The 22,529-nt window shown below is 36.6% G+C and overlaps 3 protein-coding genes across 6 annotated transcripts in view; 1 reads left to right on the top strand and 2 right to left on the bottom strand.

The window, feature by feature from the left end:
• The window catches only part of LOC107743689 (ubiquitin carboxyl-terminal hydrolase 32), a 69,054-nt gene extending 59,267 nt beyond the window's left edge, over positions 1–9,787 (bottom strand). For both annotated transcript variants that reach the window (XM_016557063.1, XM_016557064.1), the window contains exon 1: positions 9,563–9,787. In XM_016557063.1, coding sequence (XP_016412549.1) covers positions 9,563–9,620 — 58 coding nt within the window. In that variant the 5' untranslated portion in view covers positions 9,621–9,787. The remainder of the gene's footprint in view (positions 1–9,562) is intronic.
• A 1,832-nt stretch (positions 9,788–11,619) lies between these two features.
• LOC107743751 (CDP-diacylglycerol--inositol 3-phosphatidyltransferase 1-like) lies at positions 11,620–13,941 on the top strand. 3 transcript variants are annotated; one of them, XM_016557146.1, is made up of 5 exons: positions 11,620–11,874; positions 12,042–12,137; positions 13,197–13,309; positions 13,399–13,522; positions 13,793–13,941. In XM_016557146.1, the coding sequence occupies exons 1-4, from the start codon at positions 11,835–11,837 to the stop codon at positions 13,498–13,500; spliced, it is 351 nt and encodes a 116-aa protein (XP_016412632.1). In that variant the 5' UTR covers positions 11,620–11,834; the 3' UTR covers positions 13,501–13,522; positions 13,793–13,941. The 3 variants fall into 3 exon arrangements, 1 of the variants encoding a protein (XP_016412632.1); XR_001640424.1 differs by lacking the exons at positions 11,620–11,874; positions 12,042–12,137; positions 13,793–13,941 and adding an exon at positions 12,946–13,023 and having other exon boundaries at positions 13,197–13,328; positions 13,399–13,480; XR_001640423.1 differs by lacking the exons at positions 11,620–11,874; positions 12,042–12,137; positions 13,793–13,941 and adding an exon at positions 12,953–13,080 and having other exon boundaries at positions 13,197–13,328; positions 13,399–13,480.
• A 5,291-nt stretch (positions 13,942–19,232) lies between these two features.
• The window catches only part of LOC107743688 (amyloid protein-binding protein 2-like), a 6,084-nt gene continuing 2,787 nt past the window's right edge, over positions 19,233–22,529 (bottom strand). Inside the window, exons 3-9 of the mRNA XM_016557062.1 lie at positions 20,645–20,796; positions 20,440–20,563; positions 20,165–20,333; positions 20,005–20,094; positions 19,855–19,922; positions 19,644–19,749; positions 19,233–19,547 (exon numbers count right to left, since the gene is read on the bottom strand). Coding sequence (XP_016412548.1) covers positions 19,419–19,547; positions 19,644–19,749; positions 19,855–19,922; positions 20,005–20,094; positions 20,165–20,333; positions 20,440–20,563; positions 20,645–20,796 — 838 coding nt within the window. The 3' untranslated portion in view covers positions 19,233–19,418. The remainder of the gene's footprint in view (positions 19,548–19,643; positions 19,750–19,854; positions 19,923–20,004; positions 20,095–20,164; positions 20,334–20,439; positions 20,564–20,644; positions 20,797–22,529) is intronic.

Below are 22,529 nucleotides of genomic sequence, written 5' to 3'. Positions count from 1 at the left end.
AAAACAATGTATAATCTGAAAGAATTGTATAAAATAAAATAAATAATAAAACCTCTGAAAAGTGTGTAAACATTTTAATTAGGCTATTAAATGACTATATACATTACCATTCAAAAACTTGGGGCTGGTAGGATTTTTTAAATTGTTTCGAAAGAAGTCTCTTATGCACACCATGACTGCATTTATTTAATCAAAAATACAGTAAAAACTGTAAATGTATGATATACAAAATGTTACAATTTAAAATATCTCTTTTCTATCTGAATACATTTGAATAACATTTTGATCAATTGAATGCATCCTTGCTGAATAAAAATATAAATTTTTATAAAAAAGCAAAACAAAACAGGCAGTTGTGTCTAAAGTGAATGTAAACAGATGTGCCAAAAAATCGGATATGGTCAAAAGATCGGATCTGCGCATTAAGACTTGCAGTGTAAACGCAGCCTTTGTTGTCCTCAAAAGAAACAACTTTGAAGAGTATGATATTTCCGAATTGGCATCAAGCGGTTCATCGTTTCATTTAGTGTATTTGTTATGCAGTTTTTACATGCCGAAAATTCATGTTTGGTGCAAACGGGGCGGGCCTTAGGCCTGAGAAAGGTTGCCGCTGAGCAAATTTCTTTTAAGTCAAAGTCATTGCCATCTTTGCACATTTCTCCTCTAGCTCAAAGCATGTTGAGTTATGATGGCAGAGAAAGATTACAACAGCCAGTACTCTTTCATCCCTCTCTCTCTCTCTCTCTCTCTCTCTCTCTCTCACACACACACACACACACACACTCATCCCTTTTTAAACATCACCGCCTCTGCAGCCTGTATTTAACCCAGACACTTACAGGAGACCACTGCTGCTTCACGCCACTCCAGGCCTTGTACTGCCTAGCACAATACATCACAGACCTGCTCATAAACCACAGCACTGTTCTATCTGACCCATCCATAACAGGGTCAGGGCCAAGAGTAAACACAATGCTCTCTGCAAATGGGATATTTCCAGAAATGCTTTATGACAGAACAGACTTTGACTTTGAAATACCACTAATATAGACATCCAGGGATGGTTAATCAAGTTGTTCCAAACCTGCATGAATATATTTTTTCTGCTGATATTTTAAAGATTTTTTTGAAGATGGAAAAAAAAATACTGCTACAACAAGCAACTGTCCGGTTACAAACATTCCTCTTCAAAATGTTTTGTTTTTGTGTTCATAAAGATCTGGAACAACATGAGAGCGAGTAAATGACAGAATTTTCATTTTTGGGTGAACCATGGCTTTAAAGGGGTCATATGATGCTGCTAAAAAGAACATATTTGGGCGGCGTTATGCAAATCTTCCCACACAGTTAGGTAGATATGTGGGGGCGTGTTCGAACGAGCCGTTTTAGGTAGGTGTGGCTAACTCTTAACTTTTATAAAGAATATCTCTTTGGATTTGAGACTTTAGTCTTTGCAACTTTACAGATCTTCTTTATGCACCAAGAGCTTGTAACACTCTAAAGAGAAAGGAAAAAATGAAATTGCATCATATGACCCCTTTAAGAATGTTTGGATTTATCCAGCAAATAGCACATCCACAACTAAAGAAAGCTACAAATGCCACTCCATTGTAAAAACAGTTGTAGGGATGCACCGATAGGATACGATACCGATTTTAACAAACAACTATTGGTCGATTCTGATACCGATATTGGTTAACTGCATAAAGCAGGGCTTAAAAACGAGAAAAAAAAAAGTTTGGTTCACTCTGAGCAGAATCGGTATTTGAACGTTTCTGTTCCTGCGTTCCTCTGTGAAACTGGTTTGAGTAGAAAACATACTGGTTAATAGCATTATTTTTTAAACTTTTTCTTTACCAATAATAATAATAATAATAATAAAAAAGCACAGCGTTTAATTTACTCAAAAAGAAAAAAAAAATCATGAAGAGAGTCTTGAATGATCTCTCTTAGTCATAGCCAATACAGCATCATCTTTTCTAGATTTACTTAAGACCAAATGTATTAAACAAAAGAAAAAAAAACTGTCAACGCAATAAAAACATTAAATAATTTTTTTCAAGATATTTAAAAATGTTTCAGCATGGATAAAAAACGCTACTCCTATAAGCGTTCATTTTGAGAGGAAAAAACAGCTTAAATTAGTAGGCTGTACGTTGCATTTTATTATTACATTCAGAAATAATGTAGGCTAAAATAATGGTAAATAAAAGCAAAATTACAAACACAATTAGGCTATTTTAATTCCCTTCTCTCCACAACAAATCCTCTAATTCAATATCAATATGTATCGCGATATAATTTTTTTCAATAACGGTGATATGATTTTTAAACACATTTCCGATATTTCGATATACATTACCAGTTTCCCATACATTGATTTATTTGTGCCGTTTGACTTCGTAAACTACTGTATATCGATATAAACGGTATTGCCTCATATCGAATCGCTTATAAAGAAAACATCTATATATCGTACAAACTCGATATACCGCCCAGCCCTAGTACATACTAGGACTGAAACGATTCCTCGAAATGTCCCTACGTTAGCTATGTTTTGTGAAAGACTAAACGCCATTGTGCATAACAATACCACAGAAAGAAAGTTAGTCAATATCACACGAAGAAATCAGCATGATTACAAATGTGATTTTATTCAACAGTTCAATAAACAAGAAGGTAATATTATGAGACTTATGTTTCAGACACTATATTGCCTGTTTTTGCTTTATTTTGCCAGATGGAATAATCTGTAGAATACTCGATTACTAAAATAATCGATAGCTACAGCCCTATTACATTCACATTGTTATTGTTACAAACAGCAATGATAATGGCTTAAAGGCACAATATGTAATTTTCGCCAGGCTGAAAGTCGTCGAAGCGAAACGAGGCCGCTGAACGAGCGCGACACACGCCCCGAAAGCAGCGATGCTTTTATTATGCCACAGTCGACCGCTTCCGGTCCTTCCGGTCGCGCGTATGTGGGGGAAAAAAAGCAGCGCTGTTTTATCATACTAGGTATAACACTGTTCTAGTGGTTTCTGGATATTTTAATAAAAAAATCTTACATATCGTGCCTTTAAATTTGACAAATCTTGCGTAATTTCAAAACTACAAATACACTTAAAGTATTTGTAACTAGCGGTTCACTAATTGAGTCAGATGTTGATTCAACAAACGCATCTGACTGATTCAGTGAGTTCATTTAGTTTACCTGTGCCTTGTTTTTTCACTTGTGTGGCAACGAGGTTCAGTCTAAGTTTAATTCTGATTGGTTGATCAGTGCTCAGCGTATGTAGGCATGTCATTGTGATGTGACTTCAGTGATACTGAAAATTATTACGACTGAGAGGGAATCTTGTTAAAGAACAATTTCAGCACAAAAGTGAGACTTTGAGCCAGAACACTCTCATTGAAAAGCTACATGAAGCCCGTGAGCTGTTTCAAGGATCTGAAGAGATGCATATGATGGTGAATCACATTCATACACATAATGCTTGGCTTCTGAAAGGGAGTTAAAAAGAGCATTTTTACTCTGAGATACAACTGTCTGCCTCAGGATGTTGAGGACACTTATTTAAAATCACTACAGACAAATAGTTAGGATATTAACAAATCACAGAAAGCTTCACCACATTTTCACCACTTTTTTTTCCAAAGCACCAAACTTAAACTGGTTCTTCCAATGAGTCAATGGAAAGAAACACCGTTTACATCCTATACAGGTAGGCCTAGCTGACATCCAATACTATTTGAAAGTTGACATGTCCTGCATTGTGACATACACAGCAGGACCATTTAAAATGAATTGAAGGCTAAAAAAAAAAAGTCTGGATTTTATCAACCACAACAAAGAATATGGTTTACATGTAGCGCGTCGATTCAGCGTGGTATGCAAGACTCTCACTCTTTCTCTCTGCATGTGTGAGAAACACAGCGCTATCAGTAAAGCGACGGCGAGGCAAAATCTAAGAATTTATTAGCCAATGGCTAATGTTAGATATTATTTAGTCGCCCAGAGTAAGATTTAGTCGCATTTGCGAGTGATTTACTCACAATATAGAGGGTTGTTTATAAAACTATTATGCATTTTTTTATAGATCTGGTAATGTTATTGGTCTCAATATAAACAAATTTCAGCCGAGTAATCAGTCTTGCCAATATATCACTCCACCACTAAAGCAGAGAATATTCTCAACAGTCATGTCACAGTCTTTATAATACCAGGAAGAAAAGGGTATTTTGTGCTGCCTGCGAAGATATGACGACAGGAAACACACTGCATATTCTTGGCCGTAACACGGGGTGAACCATAAAACACTGCCTGAGAAAACAGTTTAGAGCTCTGAGGGTCATAAAAATTCCTCAAGACTATAGGAAGGTTGATTTTCTTACGAAGCAGGAGAAAGCCTTTAATCCCCAAATGACATTCATTCTCCCAGGCCACAATCTATAGAGAAAGACACTCTGCTGAGGGCAAAAGGTGAGGCTGATCATTGAGGTGTCTATCTCTTCATGTGATACAGAATGCACAGACATGTCTGTGGAATAGGCCGATGCATCTGAGATGTTTTAAAAGTCGACAGGTCAGCAGATGCGCACTAATATATCTCTGCAGGCTCTCCACAAGCATTTTAATAGTCCTGGAGGGCGTGTGATTATTCTGTATAATGTTCTGTAGGAGAAAAGCATCAGATGAGGCGAACGACATCCCAAATTCATAAACACAATCATGGCACCAGATGTTCCACTGACAAGTCGATGACATTGTCAATGCTTAATGCTGCAGATATTTTCTGTGCATGTGCACAAAGAACTCCTGACCAGTTTTTGAGGTCATTAAGAGACAATTAAGCCGATTCTATTAAGCAATTCTCAAATTACTCTCTCCAAAGGTGCCAAAGTAATATCTGCAAACCATGAGACGGTTTCCCTTGGGAGACAACAGTGCAGCTAATTAAAACATGCATGAAGGAGATGAAACATTGGAATCGTTAACTAAACTTCCAGAATAATTACTGTAATTTATATCATTATTTTAAAATTCAATTTTAATAAATAAAATAACATAAAATAAACGCATATAAAATAAAATACTCAATATGGAAAATCTGTGATTGGAGGAAAAATTAGATCACTGATAGATTAAAATACACAAGGGCTAGTTAAAGTTTTCCTTTTTATGAGCAACAGTACTTATAGTGAGGCAAAAGTAACCTATATCCTCTGATTCACTGACTCAATTATTCTCCAATAACAGTGTGTCTACCTTTACTATACACTTGACTGAATTAGTGTTTATTTAAACTCGCCTCCAAAATAATATCCAAAAACAAGAAAAACAAACAATCTAACATGGAGGAACACATTCAGTGGCGTTCATGTTAACGTGATGAAAAAGAAACGAGGAAATGCAAATATCATCTTGCTCTGGGGAATTCAGTGACAGCTCTACTCTTTGAAATAGCACAGCAACAGACTGCTAAAGCATTCACAGCCTCTTTGATTTTCCCTTTCCTCGTCCAGTCAGAGCGCTTCCCCTCAGAGGAGAGACAGCTAGATCCATAATGCTCTGAGTTACTGATGGAAGCCTGCAGGATACACTGTATCCTACAGTAAAACTAATTTCAGTGCGCTACTACCCAGAAACATGACCTACTTTGAGTTCCCAGTAAACCGCTCCAATGTAGGTCTGTAGGTGGTGGCAACCTTACATTCGAGACAGAGGACTCCATGGACGGCCTGAGCGAAAATGAGACGCCTGACGCTTATAGGTAAGCAGCATAAATAAACATGAATTCCTGAAGACGAGACTTAATTATCTCAGATGGATTCGATGGCCTGGAATCTCAGAGGAGCCTCTCTCAGTCAAGCTGACAGGGGAATGCCTGGGCTCTCCGTACGCCTGGGAGCTACAGACGACAGGGCTGAGACACTAGAAGCTCCTTTATAATACAGAACAGTATTGAATGTTCAATCTTGGAGAAAAGTCACTGAAAACCTTTGCGGATGAGCATTAGGCCTGTCGCAATTATCAATATATCGACTTATCGCGCAATATATATACACATGACCTCAATAATTTTTGGTGATGCAATATATCGCACATAAATTAAAAGTTGGTTGTCATTTGGAAGTGTGTAGGCCTTCTTGCATTATTATGCTGTTACATTATGATTATATACTCAGTGGCATAAAATGGTCTTTAATATGACAATAATATCGCTTATCGCAATTATTTCTGGGGCAATATATCACGCAACAAAAAGTTGTTATTGTGACAGGCCTAATGAGCATTGGACTGAAACCCTCATATTACATTCAAATGAACCTGAGTACATTATGGATGTTTCCACACCTTTTCAAGAATGACACAGTAGGAGTACTAACAAATGAAGACAAGAGGTCTTTTTGATCATGTATATGTGTTTTATGTCTTTTAACTATTCAGGTTTAGGTGATGTTTTAAACATCTGCTGGGTAGACATCGAAGTAATATATTTTTTGAAACTGAAAGAATGATTTGTGATAGTTGTAGAAGTAACAGTCTGAATGGGTTGTTTGAGAATATTAAAAATCAGATGTTGCTACATCATCATTTTCCAGAAAAAGTGTTTATGAATTTCCAGCTGTCACATTAAGGCTATAAAATTTCCAGCTACAATTTACAAACATAATGCAATGTTTTTTTAAAGACATTATTTAATGAAAAAAATCTATGTAGGGACAGGTCATGATGGTCATCTAATCATCCTACTATTATTGAGGTCAGGTAATTTATCTAGATTTTTTTTCAGATATTTTTGGTGACATGCACTAATAAACATTTTCAAAGCATCTCATGACCCTGACAATTTTTGTTTTTTGTTCTGTCAAGCTCTTTCAAAATGCAAGAACTAATGTAAACAACCCAATAAAAATGGTCAGAATCAGATGACACCAAAACCATACAGTCTAATTCTACAGCGACTCCTTAAGATCGATTAGTCGACAAATCATTCAGAAAACCCATTAGTTGGTCCACCTTGAAAGTAGGAGCTTATTTTAACAAATCCCAATTTCTAAGACATACCAATATGTTGCTTATACATTATTGCATTTAAGTAGATATATTTTATATAATTTAATGGAGCCCTCAATATCATTTAAATCATTTATAATATATAATAAACAATGATGGATTTAAGGAAAGCGACTACATGATCGAGAACTAGCCATTAATAAAGAAAACAATAAAATGCTGACGTGAATGCCATTCCTCCTTAACACCATGTTATTGTGATGAAGTGATGTCAGCAACATTGGCTGTTGGGCAGCATGGCACAAAAAGCTGCAATAAATGTGCCACCACAGTGTATGTGCAGCTGGAACAATTAGAGTAATTCTACCTCTACTAACGGGCTCAGGGCCAGCTAAGTCCCTCTCCCCACCAACACACACTTGCACACATCAAGGCACACACACACACACAGTGCTGTATGATAATAATCACACAATCTTTTAACCCTTCAACACTCTCAGGTGACTCAAAAGACACCCTATTTAGCTTGTGAAACACTATATCAGCAATTATGTCAATGAGAGGCATAAAGCAAAGAAATTCCTCTGTAGCTGTAATAAGTTTTGTCCAGAATGTAAATCCTGGCCTGTGGTTTCCTGGTAAGAGAAACAAAGATGCAAATAACGCCTATGCAAAGCAACAGCTAAATTCTGCTTATTCATCAAGGTGTGGAAAGATAAGCAGTGCTGACGCACTCGATCTCAGGTGCCAGTATCTGCTCTCAACACCCTGATCACTACACATAAACACAGCTGCATCAAGGCCTGTTAGCATCAGACAACACTGACATTCAGATTTTAGTTTCAGAAATCTAAATTGGAGCATAAATACACAGAAACCTGAAACCAAACTTGTGGTCAGGTCACTGGAGCAGTTACGCCTATATGTGCTTGTGACTGCCAGAAAAATTCTAGAGTATACTGACATAAACAATGCATATGCAGCCCAAGAATGTGATGCTCAAAATACACCCTCACTTACACAATCTCAAACAGAAACCAGACATACCGCCTTGGTATTGAGAAAACAAATCCAATGCAATGTTTATGCTATGTCAGTGATGAATTTACACACTATATTGCAATCTAAACGTGGGTTGTTCATGGGCTAATATTGGGTTTATTGTTAATAATATAGTCATGTACTAAACACAGCTCACACAGAAGTAACTTTCAAACCAAGTCGCTTTCTGATGGTCAATGTGGCAAATCTGTATTTACAATTTGGGCCTGTTGACTAAATATCGCCGATGAAAATGTGCCAATAAACAGTAAACATGGCTGGACCTTAATGTGTCAACAAATTCAAATATTGTCTAAAATGAAATGTGATGGTGGTAACCCCAAAGACAGTCAAGGATTCCCTTTAATAATTAGATTCAATAACAAACTCTCAAATGTATCCTTGCTTCCCGCCAGTATTAAATGCACAATTCCCTCCAAAAATGGAAATTCTGACATCATTTACTGACCCTAATGTATGCAAAACCTGTATGACTTTCTTCTGTGTAACATAAAAGAAGATATTCTGAAGAACATTGACAATTTTGATTGCCACTGACTTCCACAATATTGACATTTCTCGAAATATCTTCTTTTATGTTTCACAGAAGAAAGTAAGTCAGGTTTGGAATAAAATAAAATAAGGTAACAAGAGTAAATGAAGACAAGATTTTCATTTTTGGGTAAACTATCCCTTTAAATATTTGTTTACATCCTTGGTTATGGACACTCTCATTGAGCTGTCATTCATTTGTCAGCAGGCCTTTATTAAAAACATCACTTATCTCAAGACTTAAATGATTTCTCAATTACTTAATCATTATTGAAAAACATCCACGTCCCTCTGAAAGTGAAAATTACCCAAATTTAACACCAAACGTCCTAATAATAACCAAAGGTAAAGGAGTGGGAATACACTGGTCAGTAGCAAGTGCAAAAATCATATTTCAGTGTGTCAGGACAAGCACTTCCACTCTCTTCTTAGGAAGAGTGAGCTGATAAAGTGCGATAGGTTACATGATAAATACCAATGGGGTGTTGAGAAATGTTGACAGATTAGTGAAAGCTGTTTGTCAGTATGGACGCTCCTGCACCGCCCAGATTAGTTACACTTACAGTCGGCTGCTAGTTAGACACTGGCTGTGTGTCAAAACCAAGTGTGATGTGCACTCTCAGGAGGCGATTTTGGGCTTCTTATGAACGCGAATATGATGCAGAAAAATCTAAGTAGACTCTTCACTAGGTTTTGGGACGCAGTCACTGACAGCAACATTAACGTTACACCAACAACACAAAGACAAGTCAAAACAGCCCCACCTTCGTACCCCAAGCCCCTTTCCCCCCGCTACTTCACATAACAGCTCTGTGCAATGACAGGTTGAGGCTTGTTAGCTCACAGAAAGAGTTAATATGTAGGCTTAACTAGCTGCTAACGCTAGCTTAGCGCTGCCGCGTAACTGACTGACCGCCGTTAATCGCTGAAGCTCAAACCTCTTACCTCTTTTAACGGCCTCGTCATACGAAAGGAAGCCTATCCGTGACTCCTTGGCGCCCATGGTGCCCTCATTTCATGGCAATGGCAGAAATGCGCAGAGTGTGACCGGTGCCTGTTGCCTTGTTCTCCGTTGTTTGTTTGTTTTCGGTGTGGTGTTCCTATCAAGTCAAGCGGTAGAGTTTTGCGTTATCAACGAGTGACGCGTCTAAACGCCGACGCCTCCATACTCGATCACGTGAGTTTTGTCCAATCAGAGCAAAGGGGGCGTATTAGCGTCTGATTTGCGCAAGAAACGCAGCACCGACGCCTTGCGCCCAGAGGTGGCTGTTGTGCCGTCGACTGTAATTTCCGTGCTTGATATTAGATTTTTAGATATTGGCGTGGTTGTGAGGAGCCAGTTTAACCAATTTAGCCAAGACCAAGACATAAGTATCGCTTTTTATCTCTCCTCTTTCCACTTCTGTTTCAGTTTTTTATAAACTATTTCTTACTATGTGTCAGTAAGTTGTTGTTTTTTTTGCATGTGTGTTTGCCTCAGTGTTATTTTTTTAGGATTACTGATGAACTAATGTACTTTGATTTGTATTAGTTATCTATTTTAGTTACAGTTGTAGTAATGTTGTCATTTTATTAGTTTTTTATTATGTCTATATAGGCTTTTTATTAAGTTTTTTATTTAATTTGAGTTATTTCAGTACTTCAACATACAAAATGGAAATGAAATAATATATATATATATTTAATGTATTTATATATATGTACATGTATATGTTTTTTATTATGTCTATATAGTTTTTTTTATTAAGTTTTAGTTTTATTTAATTTGAGTTATTTCAGTACTTCAACATACAAAATGGAAATGAAATAATATATATATATTTAATGTATTTATATATATGTACATGTATATGTAGGCCTATATGTGTGTGGCTGTACATACACATATGTAGTTGTTTTTTGGTGTTTGGCTTAGTGTTGTTAGAATCATTATTATACTCATACCTTTTGTTCTTTTAATATTTTTGAATTGTTTTTAGCTTTATTTTTTTGTTTTCATTTAAATGTTTTAGTTTTGAAATGTTGTTGTATGCATTTGTCATTTTTATTTAATTTCTTTTATTTTCTTAAATGTGTGTATATATATAGTATTTATAGAGTTTTAGCTTTTAGTTTTAATTACTTTTTCTTATTTGTAAGTCGCTTTGGATAAAAGCGTCTGCTAAATGACTAAAAGTAAAAAGTAAAAGTAAAGTAAATTTGCACCGTGTTGCATCAGGGAAACAACACCATTCTTTTCTTTGCAAGGACATTGTGTATATGGGAATAAAATGGTTAATAATGAAATGATGACTTTCATAGACCAATAGCTTTTTCCTGGTGGTCAATTTAATGTATTTTTTTGGCATGGTGCACTGTGTGGAGGCAGCACATTTTTTTGCTCTGGGGAGCCCTCAGCTATTTCTATTAATTTGATCACCCACCGAAATATAATTCAAATGTGCTATTGAGTGTTTTAAAACATTTTGAGTCATATAGTTTATTTTTATGTTTTAAAAATTGCTTAAATGTGTTACCTAGAAACTTTTTGCAAGTAATGATCTAAGAAATGCCTTTTTCGTAATGTTTAGCGTTATTGTAGTATTATTTACTATTCATTTTTTTTACTGTGCTATTGTAGCATTTATGTTGAGTAGGCCTATATTTGATATTTTCCGTTTTGATTATAATTCTAGTATAAGGTTTCGTAATTTTGTTATGTACTTTTGTCATTTTTATTAGTTCTTATGTTTCTTACTTCAGCTTTATTTCAGCTTTATTTCAATTAACGAAAACGTATAGGTATAAGTATAGGTATAAGTATTTGGTATCAGCAACAATCAATAACAACACTGGTCTCTAATGCAAATTTACCCTTCTGTACACATACGCATTTCATTAATCTTAATTAAGCTTCACCAATTAATACAATCTTTCAGACTCTTATCTTTTAGCGCCCTCCTATGGCATCTAGTGTCTGTGCAACACGAATGACGCTTATAAAACTTGTCATAAAGCCGGAAGAGAGTCCTGTTTATCTGCCCTATCATAAATGTCACAGATAAAGAAGAAGTGAACACTTTTGCAGTGATATAAATGTTTATGATCATAATGTCATTTTAATTAGGTACTACTGCGCATATGAAGTCATTTAAATAAGATACGTGTAGTTTCCGACACAGAAGACGGTGACTATAGACACGCGGCGGCTGCAGAAGCAGAGAGGAGCACCTGTGATATGGGATTTCATGTCTTGTTTTATGTACCCAATGTAATTGGTGAGTCAGAGTAATTATTACGTGTCATCTGTGTATTTGTTGCAGCAGCAGAATTAGTTTTAAAGAATCAAAAATATTAGATCACTCCAACTACATTTACGCCTATATTTAATGCACTCTAATTATGGTATGATGCTATTTGTAATGTAAAATGTTTGTTTTTATAGGTTATATCCGGATTCTTCTAGTTCTCATTGCCTGGATTCTGTATAGTGACCCAGGGAGTTTTGTGCCCTTGTATGTGTTATCAATTATATTGGATGGTAGGTAATTACATGAAAGCTAGGGAAATTGTAAATACATGCACTCTTAAAAATAATGGTTCTATAATTGCATATAGGTCCATGAGAAACCTTTAACATCCATGGAACCTTTCCATTGCACAAAAGATTCTATTATTAGTCAAAGGTTCTTCACAATAATAAATAAATAAAATAAAAATTAAAACTGTTCATTAAAAGGCTCTTTGAGGAATCCAAAACAGATCTTCTATGGCATCGCTTTGAAAACCCCCTTTTGGAACCTTTATTTTTAAATCGGATATTATTATACTATTATTATGCTATAATAATATACTATAATATCAGCATGGACAAAGGCTGCTTAACAAGGGCCAGAAACACTAGGGGGCCTCACTAAACTTCCAAGAGGGCCACAAAATGTCTTAAAATGATTTAGAATAAATTACATGATATTTATAATGAAATATGACACAGTAATACATTATATAAGCAACTAAAATTAATAATTATTATTTTAGTTTTGTTTATTTTTTATGCATTTTTATATCATTTTAGTTATATTTTTACTCTCTTCTATGCTACATAAATAAAACTTTACTTCCTTAATTATTATTTACATAATATATTCTGCTAAAAATATGTAAGTGCAGAATCTAACTGTCAGACTGGTGCTCCTGTTTTGTTATGTTTTCTGTCCCCATGTGCTCCCCGTGACCCAGTTTCTCCCTCTTGTTGATTAGTCAATTGGTTCAGGTGTGTCTTGTCAATTACCCTCCTTTAGTCCTGTATTTAAAGTGTTGTTTGCCCTATGTTCCCCTGTTAAACGTCTAGTTGTGCTACGTGTTTCCCCTTGGATGTTTATTAAAGACTGTTGTTTGAGATTATCCTTCGTTTCTTGTTCCTCACAGTAAGCAACGTGACCGTAACTTGCATCATAGTTCTTACTCTGGAGGAAAACCAGAAGGTTCTTGTGCACTGCTGAGTTTTGACAACCTTTTACTTGTTCACTTATTAGTTTAAGTATATTTAAAGAATGTTAGTAGTCACATTTATTGTTTTATTATTTTATTTTTGCGCCAGGGGTGGATGGCTGGGCGGCCCGTCGGCTGCAGCAGACCTCCAGGTTCGGAGCGTGGCTGGATGTGGTCATTGACAATGTAGGACGTGGCATGCTCTGGAACATGCTTTATGATGTATCTTCAGACAGCAGAGGTATGTACGTATGCTTGTCCCAAACATATTTGTATTAGTTTGAATGACTTTGCTCTCTGTGCTTGTGAAGTGGGGCTGGCTGGTGTCTTCAATGGAGTGGTGTGTATTTGTGTGCAACCACAATGCCAGAGGTGCCCAATGGAAGAACTCGTTCACGGAGAGCCTGGTTTGAGTGCATGCAGTGATGGCAAAAGGTATGGCAACAAGTAATTTTTTTTTTTAAACCATAAAATGTTTGAAAGCCTAAACCTAAAAGGCAATGTACGTCTTTTCACATTGCACTTAAATCCATCATCATTCTAAACCCCACTTTTAACCCAAGGTAGAGGAACGTTTCACAGATGTAATTTATAAACCCCATTTAGGAGTTGCGGTGAGGAGCATGTTTACTCAGCATTATTAGTGTGCTTTTACTGTCACAAAGGCATTTATGTGTAAATCCTACTGTTAATGTCATTTTGCAGATGTGGTGCATCGTAACCCATTTGAGATTCTTATTGGATGAAGAGGAAGAAAAGAAGAACTGGGATCTCTAAAGGCTCATTCGGGATGTAGTAAGGGTTTCAGATTGAAATTCATATTTTATGAGGCTTCTGGTCTAATAAACAGCTGAAACACTATCTCTGTTACTGGGCTTGTTGAATGTTGTTTATGGAAAAGAAAAAAACGTTTACCAGGGAGTAATGTTGCAGGGATCTGTTTATATTTTCTTGAAAACCCTAAAAAAAAAAGCTTCCTTTCCTTAACACTGCATTTAAGGACTGTGGCTATATGTATATGCTAGAGTCCTTAAATGTAGTTTTTAGGAAAGGAGGCTTTTTGCACTGTAACAGTTGCATTGTTGTTGTTTTTTTTTTAGATTTTCTTGATGCAAAACTTGCACTTCATGTGTTTTATTTTGTATTTATTGTTTCTGCAGTTCAAAACGTAATGTATGGCACTAGTAACCGTAAGGTCATGAGTCTGATTCTCAGGAAATGCATGAACTGATAAAATGTGCCTAGAAATGCAATGCGAGCATCTGGTAAATGCATAAATGTAAAAAATAATCAATAGCTGTGCAAATAAAAGGTATTCATTTGAAGTATAATTCTTTTGTAAGATTATAAATGTCTTTACTGTCACTTTATCAATTTAATGCATCCTTGCTGAATAAAAGTATTACTTAAAATAAAAACTGAACAGTGTATAATGAATTACATTAAAATTTCAAGGACACAGTAATTTGGGATTTAAAAAAAAATGAAATATCTGGTCATTATGACTATAGTGAAAAAGTGAGTAAATATCTTCCAGACGTACACATGCAGAGTACAGTCTTTTATTAGTTTTTTTGTTCAGTCACCAATCCATCCAAAAGAGTGGTTTTTGTAGGATCCTGTCGCATTCATTCAACTCATAGACTCAACATATCACACTGCCTTCAGGAACAGGTGGAGAATAATCCTGTAAAGGCAAAAAATAAAGCAGCTTTAATACTTCAGAAGCAATATTGCTCGTTGTAGTCCATTAAACAGCGGGGGGTTTTTTTGTGTTAGAAATAGTTACAGATTTTCACTAGTGGATACAAATGAGTTTAATAATGATTTGGTGGTTACAGATGTACAATGTACAGCAGACTCTACTGAGGGTGAGTTACATAAAGCCAATGACTGAAGAGTATCCAAGCAGAGGCTCACTGTGGCACAGGTTACTGACATTTCCAGAGTAACAGTCAGTATCAATGTTAAACACAATTTTCCTCTTCGTCATTGGATTTGATCAAAAACTCTTCTAGAGTGACTCCAATGAATATAGACAAAAGAAAGTCCTAAGAGATCATGTCCACTCGTTGGTTGTTACTTCAAAGATCGCCATCGTCCATCTGAAACAGCACTTTGGCTAAATCACAATCTACACGTGGCAGCATGTCTGAGGACTTCATAAAGATAATTAGCATATAAAAGGCCCCACTGTATCAGCGATCAACCCTTAATTACATTCTCCAACTCTCTGAGGGCAGGTTTTGAAGAAAAGTTGGAAGTGACAGGATTGCTTTTATTGTCAGAGGATGCTATTTATTAATTTCTGTGATCAGTTTAACACTTCAGAGTCACCAAGTTCATTCTTTTTTTTTTCTCTCTCTCTAATTTCATGGACATTAACTGCTCAGTGTAAAAAAAAATGTTTCTGTCACTATGGAGCTCACTGGGACAATAACCACTTGTAGCTATGCATCTACATCTATATACATTTACTTAAACATGCAAAAATAGAGAACGTTTGACCCAGAAGCACCTTTGATTTTTGGGGAACTGTGGCCTATTCAGATGAAGCAGTTTGGATTTGATCAACAGTGATCAACCATCTTTCTAACCATGAAATACCACTTGAGGTTGACAAATAAGCCCTTGAATCGACATTCAGAAGGAAGCAATCAGAGCTACGTTATAAATTCATTCAGCATCCATCCACCAAGCTTACTTGTTTCCCATGTGCATTAATTTTCACATTTGATGTTCATATTCCTAAACTCATCATCTGATATGAGAACTCCACTAATTCAGTCCATTTATAGCACATAGTCAATGGAAATGCACTTACAAAGTTTGCAAGATCACAGTTTATTTGTTACAATATTCCATCTCTCTAACCAAGGCAAATTCCTGTCCTTACCTTGCTGCCTCAAGTATGGTATTAAAGGAATAGTCCACCCAAAAATGAATATTCTATAATTTACTCAAGCTCATGTTTTTCCAAACCTGTATGACTTTAGTTCCTCTGTGAAACATAAAAGAAGATACTTTGAAGAAGATTTTTCCAGTTAAAATTTACTTCCATTGTATTTTTGTCCATACAGTGGAAGTCAATGGAAATTAAAACGGTTTGGTTAACATTCTTCAAAATATCTTCTTGTATGTCCCACAGAAGAAAGAAATGCATACAGGTTTGGAATGACATGAGGGTGAGCAAATTACGACAGAATTTTCATTTTAGGTGGACTTTCCTTTTTAAGACCACCTCATTCTTCACAATAAAACCTCAAACATAACAATAAAGGGATTTTTAAGGAGTCAAAATGTGCGAAATATAGTCCCTCACCTGTCCCAAGCCATCTCTTGCTCTGTTTACGGGGCTAAAGGTGGAGGTTTCGTTCGAAGCAAGCTACTTAAAAAAAAAAAAAGCTGACAAAGCATTTCCCAGCCAGCTGAGAGTCCTTTAAGACTAAGGCTGGGACTTCAGCTCGATCTGGGGTCCTGGTGCTGCTGGCTAGAAGCTAAAATGTGGCGAGACACTAAAAGCACATTCTACATGACTGGCAAGGCTTTGTTTCAGCAATGAGTTCTTTATGAAGGTGTGACAAAAGGATGGCAATTTAATCTGAACGGCCCTCATTCAAACTTTAAATGTTCTTCCTGTCAACTTTGTTGGGAGTCTGTGTGGCTTTTAAATATGGATCGAGAGAGGAGTGGCAGTGAAATGAGTCAGACTGATTGGTTTTGGAGTGGTACAGGTGCGTTCAGCAAATATTGCACTGTTACTACACAATCGTGCGTGGATTCACACCCCCTGTGCACTATACCGCAGGTTCCCCAGCAGGGGAGCCTCTTCACAATGACAGGTGCTGCGCTCAGTCCTTTTCTCTGTGTGTCTAGTCAGCTGGCAGTGGGCCAGGGGTGTTAATCTACGCCGCCCGGGGCCGAGCTCTGAAAGGAAAACAACAACGACCTGGGAAACCCGGTCTCGTAACTATCACCGCTTCAGCTTATATCGTGCGTGAATAAGGCTCCGCTATGCCAGAAAGCCAGCTTTGTGAACTCGTCCTCCCACTCGGTTTAGTTCATATTATGGCAATTAGCTGTGGTCGCACACGTATGTATTATTATTATGAACAGAAGTCATTTTGGCTCATCCGTTTGCAACGTTACACCTACAAGTTGTAGCATACCTTGCATATAAATTATTGGCAGTTTAAAATAAGCTATGTCAGTACTAAGGGAATACAAAACCAGAAGAGAACTTAAAACAAGGTATCTAGAGCAAACATAAACTCACTGGTCCGTAAATTCCACACGTGACATGAATTATTAATAAAAAAAGAAGCAAAAATAAACAATGGTCCATAACGTAACATGGCTGGTCTTATTTTCCAGAGAGCACACGGGTAATCCTCAAATGCAAAGCTTTGCATTACATGAAGTCAAGCTCTAATCCTCGTGTTAATGGGGACACGGACGTCTACGGATGTTCCTTCACTCGGTTATATGAACGATTTCGAATCTCGTTCTGTGGGAGCTGCGCTGAGCAATTTTCTCCACAAATAGACAATGTGGTGATAAACAAAGTATTCCTGTAGTGTGGAGCGACTCTCCTTCAAATACAAACTAAAATAAAAAAAGAATAGAGGGTGTGGAAGTTTTCTGTCTTTGTCGGACTGCACTGTTTTTTTTATTCAACTCCTCTTGAACTCAGAGAAATGGTCGGGTTCTTCAAAGGAGAGTGAATGAATTCGATGAATGGTTGCTTATCCATCATGAGTGTTAGCAGGGTCGCAAAGATGTCATGGTTTTTCTCCCATTTTAAGGAAATGGGCTTGGGGAGTTGCTGGTACAAGTGAACTGACGGTCCTTGAGAAGCTCAGGATAATAATCACACTCCCCGCCCTTCTGGACTACTTGTGAATAACTGGATGTGAGGGTGTGAAATGGGGGTGGGTGTGCACATCTAGGTTTCAGGTGGGCTTCCCGGCCGTTAGCCCAAGCAGGGACGCCCGGCTCCGTGGCTCTGGGAAAGCAGGAAAGACTGCACCACCTGCTCCGTGGCCTGGGGTCTCGTGTTGACGTCCTCCAGCGCATCGGCTACCGCAAACTGCCTGTCCCTTAAACGGTTCCAGTTGGACAGAATATTGTGGTACTCAAAGACCTTCTCGTAGTTTCCAACTGAGTTGTACAATTTTATCAGGCCTCTGTAGTCATATTCCAGTCCACTGTAACCCTCCCCGAACAGTTTCTTGCCTGAAGGAAACAACAGACATGTGGTTATGTTTAGGTTAAGAACATGATTCTACATTTGAAGATAAAGCACAAGCATTACTGCTCAAACGTTTTGGGTCAGTAAAAATATATTACTGTTTACACAAAAATATTAAGCAGCACAACACTGACAATAATTAGAAATGTTTCTTGAGCAGATCAAAAAAAAAACCACAGAGGACAAAGCAGTTCTACAAGAACATCATAATTGTGTTAAAGTTTAGGGCAACTACTGGTCATCTGTGTCATGGACTTCATAACACTCAAGGGACAAATAAAATGGTATGAAAGTTCATATGGGATTAGTTGCAACCAAAATACTGTTTTGTCTTGGTATGTATAGAGCAATGTGGCAGCTTGCTTTTGAAGAAGTGACTCACAACACCAATTCAATTATTCATATTTTCATGGTGATCTAATAAGGATGTTTGTCTTCTTTCATAAAAACAGCAATGCTATTTTGCCTCTGACCTATTACGTATTGTTCAATGCTGCCTAACGAATTCTGTTTTTGCAGCAGAGTCCCACAAAAGATTACAAAATTACAAAAATCGCTATCACTTTGGTTACTTTTTTGTATTTTGGCTTATATTTTATAGCTTCATATTGTTTATTAAAATTTAAATGTCATTACTTTAAAAAATACACTTCAATTACTTATGGTCACATGAACCACCAGTTAATAATGATACTGTTGATATCTGTCTGACACACAAAACAGGTCTAGCTTCATTTCAAAACGGACATAAATCAAGGAATTGTGGTCAAATAAATGATTAAGAAGCAAAATGCACTCCGATCGATTCTGTTCATTCAGTGAAGGATTCATTTTGAATGATTCAAACGGATAACAAGTTTTTTGGATGATTCTTTTAAAGAACCAGCTCATGAGAGTCATCTGTCCATCAATCATCATCTGCAATTGATATGCTCTTTATGATTTAGAGTGTAAGAATAGTGGTGCACGAAACACTTGCACTGTCCATTTACCCACCTGACACAGATGCAATTATGGTTCAAAATGATATAAAATAATTATTTCTCTGTAACTAATGTGCCCAGGACGGGATTGAGATACTCACAGTGCATTGTCGAATTTACCAGAGCTGTACTGATGGACGTAGGACGAATACGCCAGGTCCTCATGTGCAGTTGCAACATGAATATTCTTTCCTCCAAACACTGACTGCCGAATATCTAGTGCAGTCTGAAGGTAAAACACAACAATAACAAGTAAATCACAAATAATCTTTCAAAGAATGAGAAAATCCTTTATTTATACTTTTTGAAATTCTTGGCTCACCTGGTAAATGGCCACTGATTGACAGATATTATCCACATTTAAAAGGTAAAATCCATAATCTAGTAGTGTATCTGAGTATTTTGGGTGCTTGTGCCCAAAATGTTCCCTGAAAACAAAATGTGGAAATACATAGGCATTTCATTGCTGCCAAACAGAACAACATTTCAACACCACACATGCTTAAAAAATAAATACGCTTGATAGTGCTTACCGTGCCAAGAAGACCGCATGTTTTATCAGTTGTTCAGCTTTCCTAAACTCCCGCTTAACAACACATGCCTACAGGGATCAATATTCATTATTTAATGGAAAAGAAGTTCACATGTATTTATAAAAACTCAAATATCTAACAATCACTGACCTTAGAGGCTTGTCTGAGAACATCAACTACTACTTTCACAGGTAAGCCAACGGTGATCTCCCTCATAGCCTCTATACACCACCTATAAGCCTGAAACACATTAAGCTGTAGAGCAGCCATTCTTCAAACAGACTTCTGGGATATTTGCTATGGGACTTACCTCATCATAGTGGCTTTTGGCAAAGAGTAGGGCACACAGTTCTCCATACAGGGCAGCCTTATTAGCCTGATGGCCATGTTTGGCTAGTTTGTCCATATAAGACTGGGCCAGTTTGAAAGTTTCTTCTCCCAGGTGGTATTTGCAGTTGCCATTACGCACATGAAGTAACCTGGCATACAAATTCCACAATAACACATTAATAAGATACTAATACAATTTCACCGTTAATATGACCATTTAGAGCTAGAAGAGACTCAATCTGACCATTCACTCACCTCACACAACACTCCACTGCACGATACCAGTGAAGAACCTCATCGTGTAATGTGCACAGCTGGAGGCAAGACAGGAAGACTTTCTCTGCATCTCCATACCAGCCGGCATCTGATAAAAAGCCACCTGATATCCAAGCAAAGTATTATTGCAACAGCTTGTTAATACAAGCTGAAAAAGCAGAAAAGTGAGCCACATCAGTCATACCTAAAACAAAGCCAAACTGTATAGCTTTCTCTTTCACATGCGCATCTGACTCTGCGATGTATGAACATCGGCGGCTGAAAGAGTTGGCCAGGACTGAAGCGACCTTTACACCGTGGTCCATCAGAGCCTGGAAGCAGTGGTGTAGGAGGTGCCTGTGAAAGAAAATATGTACTTAGTCTTTCATAGAAGTATCAATAGAGCCTTATGAAAAATATTTTGAATGCATATATAAAGTTGCTTTTTTAGGGTGACAGTATAGAGATGTTTCTTTAACTTCAAGCAATGTCAAATACTATTTAAAATATATATTATATTACTACTGGTGAACCAATATACACTGTAGTTTTTAAATCAAAGCTAATATCTAGAAAGCAGGATGGCTGATATAATGCAAATATATGCTACACACTTTGCATATAATACACTACTGTTAAAACGTTTGTTTTTTTTAAAGTAATTCATTTTTATTCAACAAGGATGCATTAAATTGATTATAATTGACAGTCAAGTCTTTTACATTGTTTTAAATCTATTTTGAATACATGCTATTCTTTTTAACCATCTATTCATTAAAGAATCCTCACAAAAATGTAACACTGTTTCCACAAAATTATTAGGCAGCACAACTGTTTTCAACTTTGATCATAAGAAATGTTTCTTAAACAGCAAATCAGTATATTAGAATGATTTCTGAAGGATCATGTGACACTGAAGACTGCTGAAAATTCAGATTCGCCATCACATGAATAAATTACATTAATAGAAAACAGTTATTTTGAAGTTGTAATATTTTACAATATTACGTTTTACTGTATCTTTGATGCAATAAATGCAGACTTGGTGAGCATTAGAAACTTCTTTAAAAAAAAATCTTACCAAGCCCAAGGTACAGTATATCAATATTTAAAGTGTCCCTATTATGCCATTTTTAATGCTGCTAATATTGTTTTATGAGTCTCCTAAAACAGGTTTACATGCATGCAAGGTCAAAAAACACGTTAGTTTTCTCAAAAAATAGATTTAATTTTACCTCATTTCTAAATGATTCGTAAATAGTGGTCGACGGATATATCACCAAGGCCGATACATCGGCCGATATCTGCCATTTTTCAAATATCGGCATCAGCCGATAAGATTTTCTGTTTGGCCGATGTGTTCGACTTTTATTTTGACGGCGCCGAGAACGGCTGCGGCAGTGCCTGAGCACACAGTGCTCACATTCTCCCTCTTGTTCGCTGTTGTCATTCAGTTCTGTCTAATACGGATAGAAGTCTATCTAATAATCAGATAGAACTGTTAAACAAAGTAATTAAAATGTATACAAAAATTTATTATAACGATTGCTTTAATATTATTAAAGGCAAACATTATAATACTTTTTCGTTTGCCATCAGCATTCCGCAAATACGCACTTATATAATTTAAAAAATCTTTGAATGTAATGAACATTTAATTTCACAAACCTTGCAGAATTAGTCGAATCTAGTTGAGATCTTGTGAAGTGTGCATGTGACCTGCATGATCGCGTGTTCTGTGGCGGTCGGTCCTATGGTCCGTGCGAATTGAATACAGACAGGAGGAGAGTTCAGCTTCACTGGAGACGCGCGATCGACAAACTTTAAACTAAGTTAAGTGATTTCAAATTATGCGCTTTATGCATTTGCCCACTGTCATATTCATGTCATTTTCACTGTGTGCTGTATGTAAAATGAGTGTTACCTTGGCTTTATTTGAAAAAATATGATTCCCAATGCACACAAACTTCCCAGAATACTGAGTGCCCTGTTGGTTACAGTGTTTACTTCCTTTTTAATAATATTTTTATTAAATATTTATTTGTGAAAAATACTTTGTCTTCTAGAGTATAAGTATGTTTATTTTACAC

Source organism: Sinocyclocheilus rhinocerous, unplaced genomic scaffold (assembly GCF_001515625.1).
Source record: "Sinocyclocheilus rhinocerous isolate Xijiao unplaced genomic scaffold, SAMN03320098_v1.1 scaffold166, whole genome shotgun sequence".
NCBI lineage: Eukaryota > Metazoa > Chordata > Actinopteri > Cypriniformes > Cyprinidae > Sinocyclocheilus > Sinocyclocheilus rhinocerous.
Note: the sequence above shows the minus strand (reverse complement) of the source record. Positions and strands in the feature narration are given on the sequence as shown.

Excerpts from the sequence above, each read along its gene's own strand:
- LOC107743751 (XM_016557146.1), top strand. The coding sequence starts at position 11,835 with ATGGGATTTCATGTCTTGTTTTATGTACCCAATGTAATTG. Across the intron at positions 11,875-12,041 it reads TTATGTACCCAATGTAATTG|GTTATATCCGGATTCTTCTA; the intron begins GTGAGTCAGAGT and ends TTGTTTTTATAG. Across the intron at positions 13,310-13,398 it reads TCTGGAACATGCTTTATGAT|TGGGGCTGGCTGGTGTCTTC; the intron begins GTATCTTCAGAC and ends GTGCTTGTGAAG.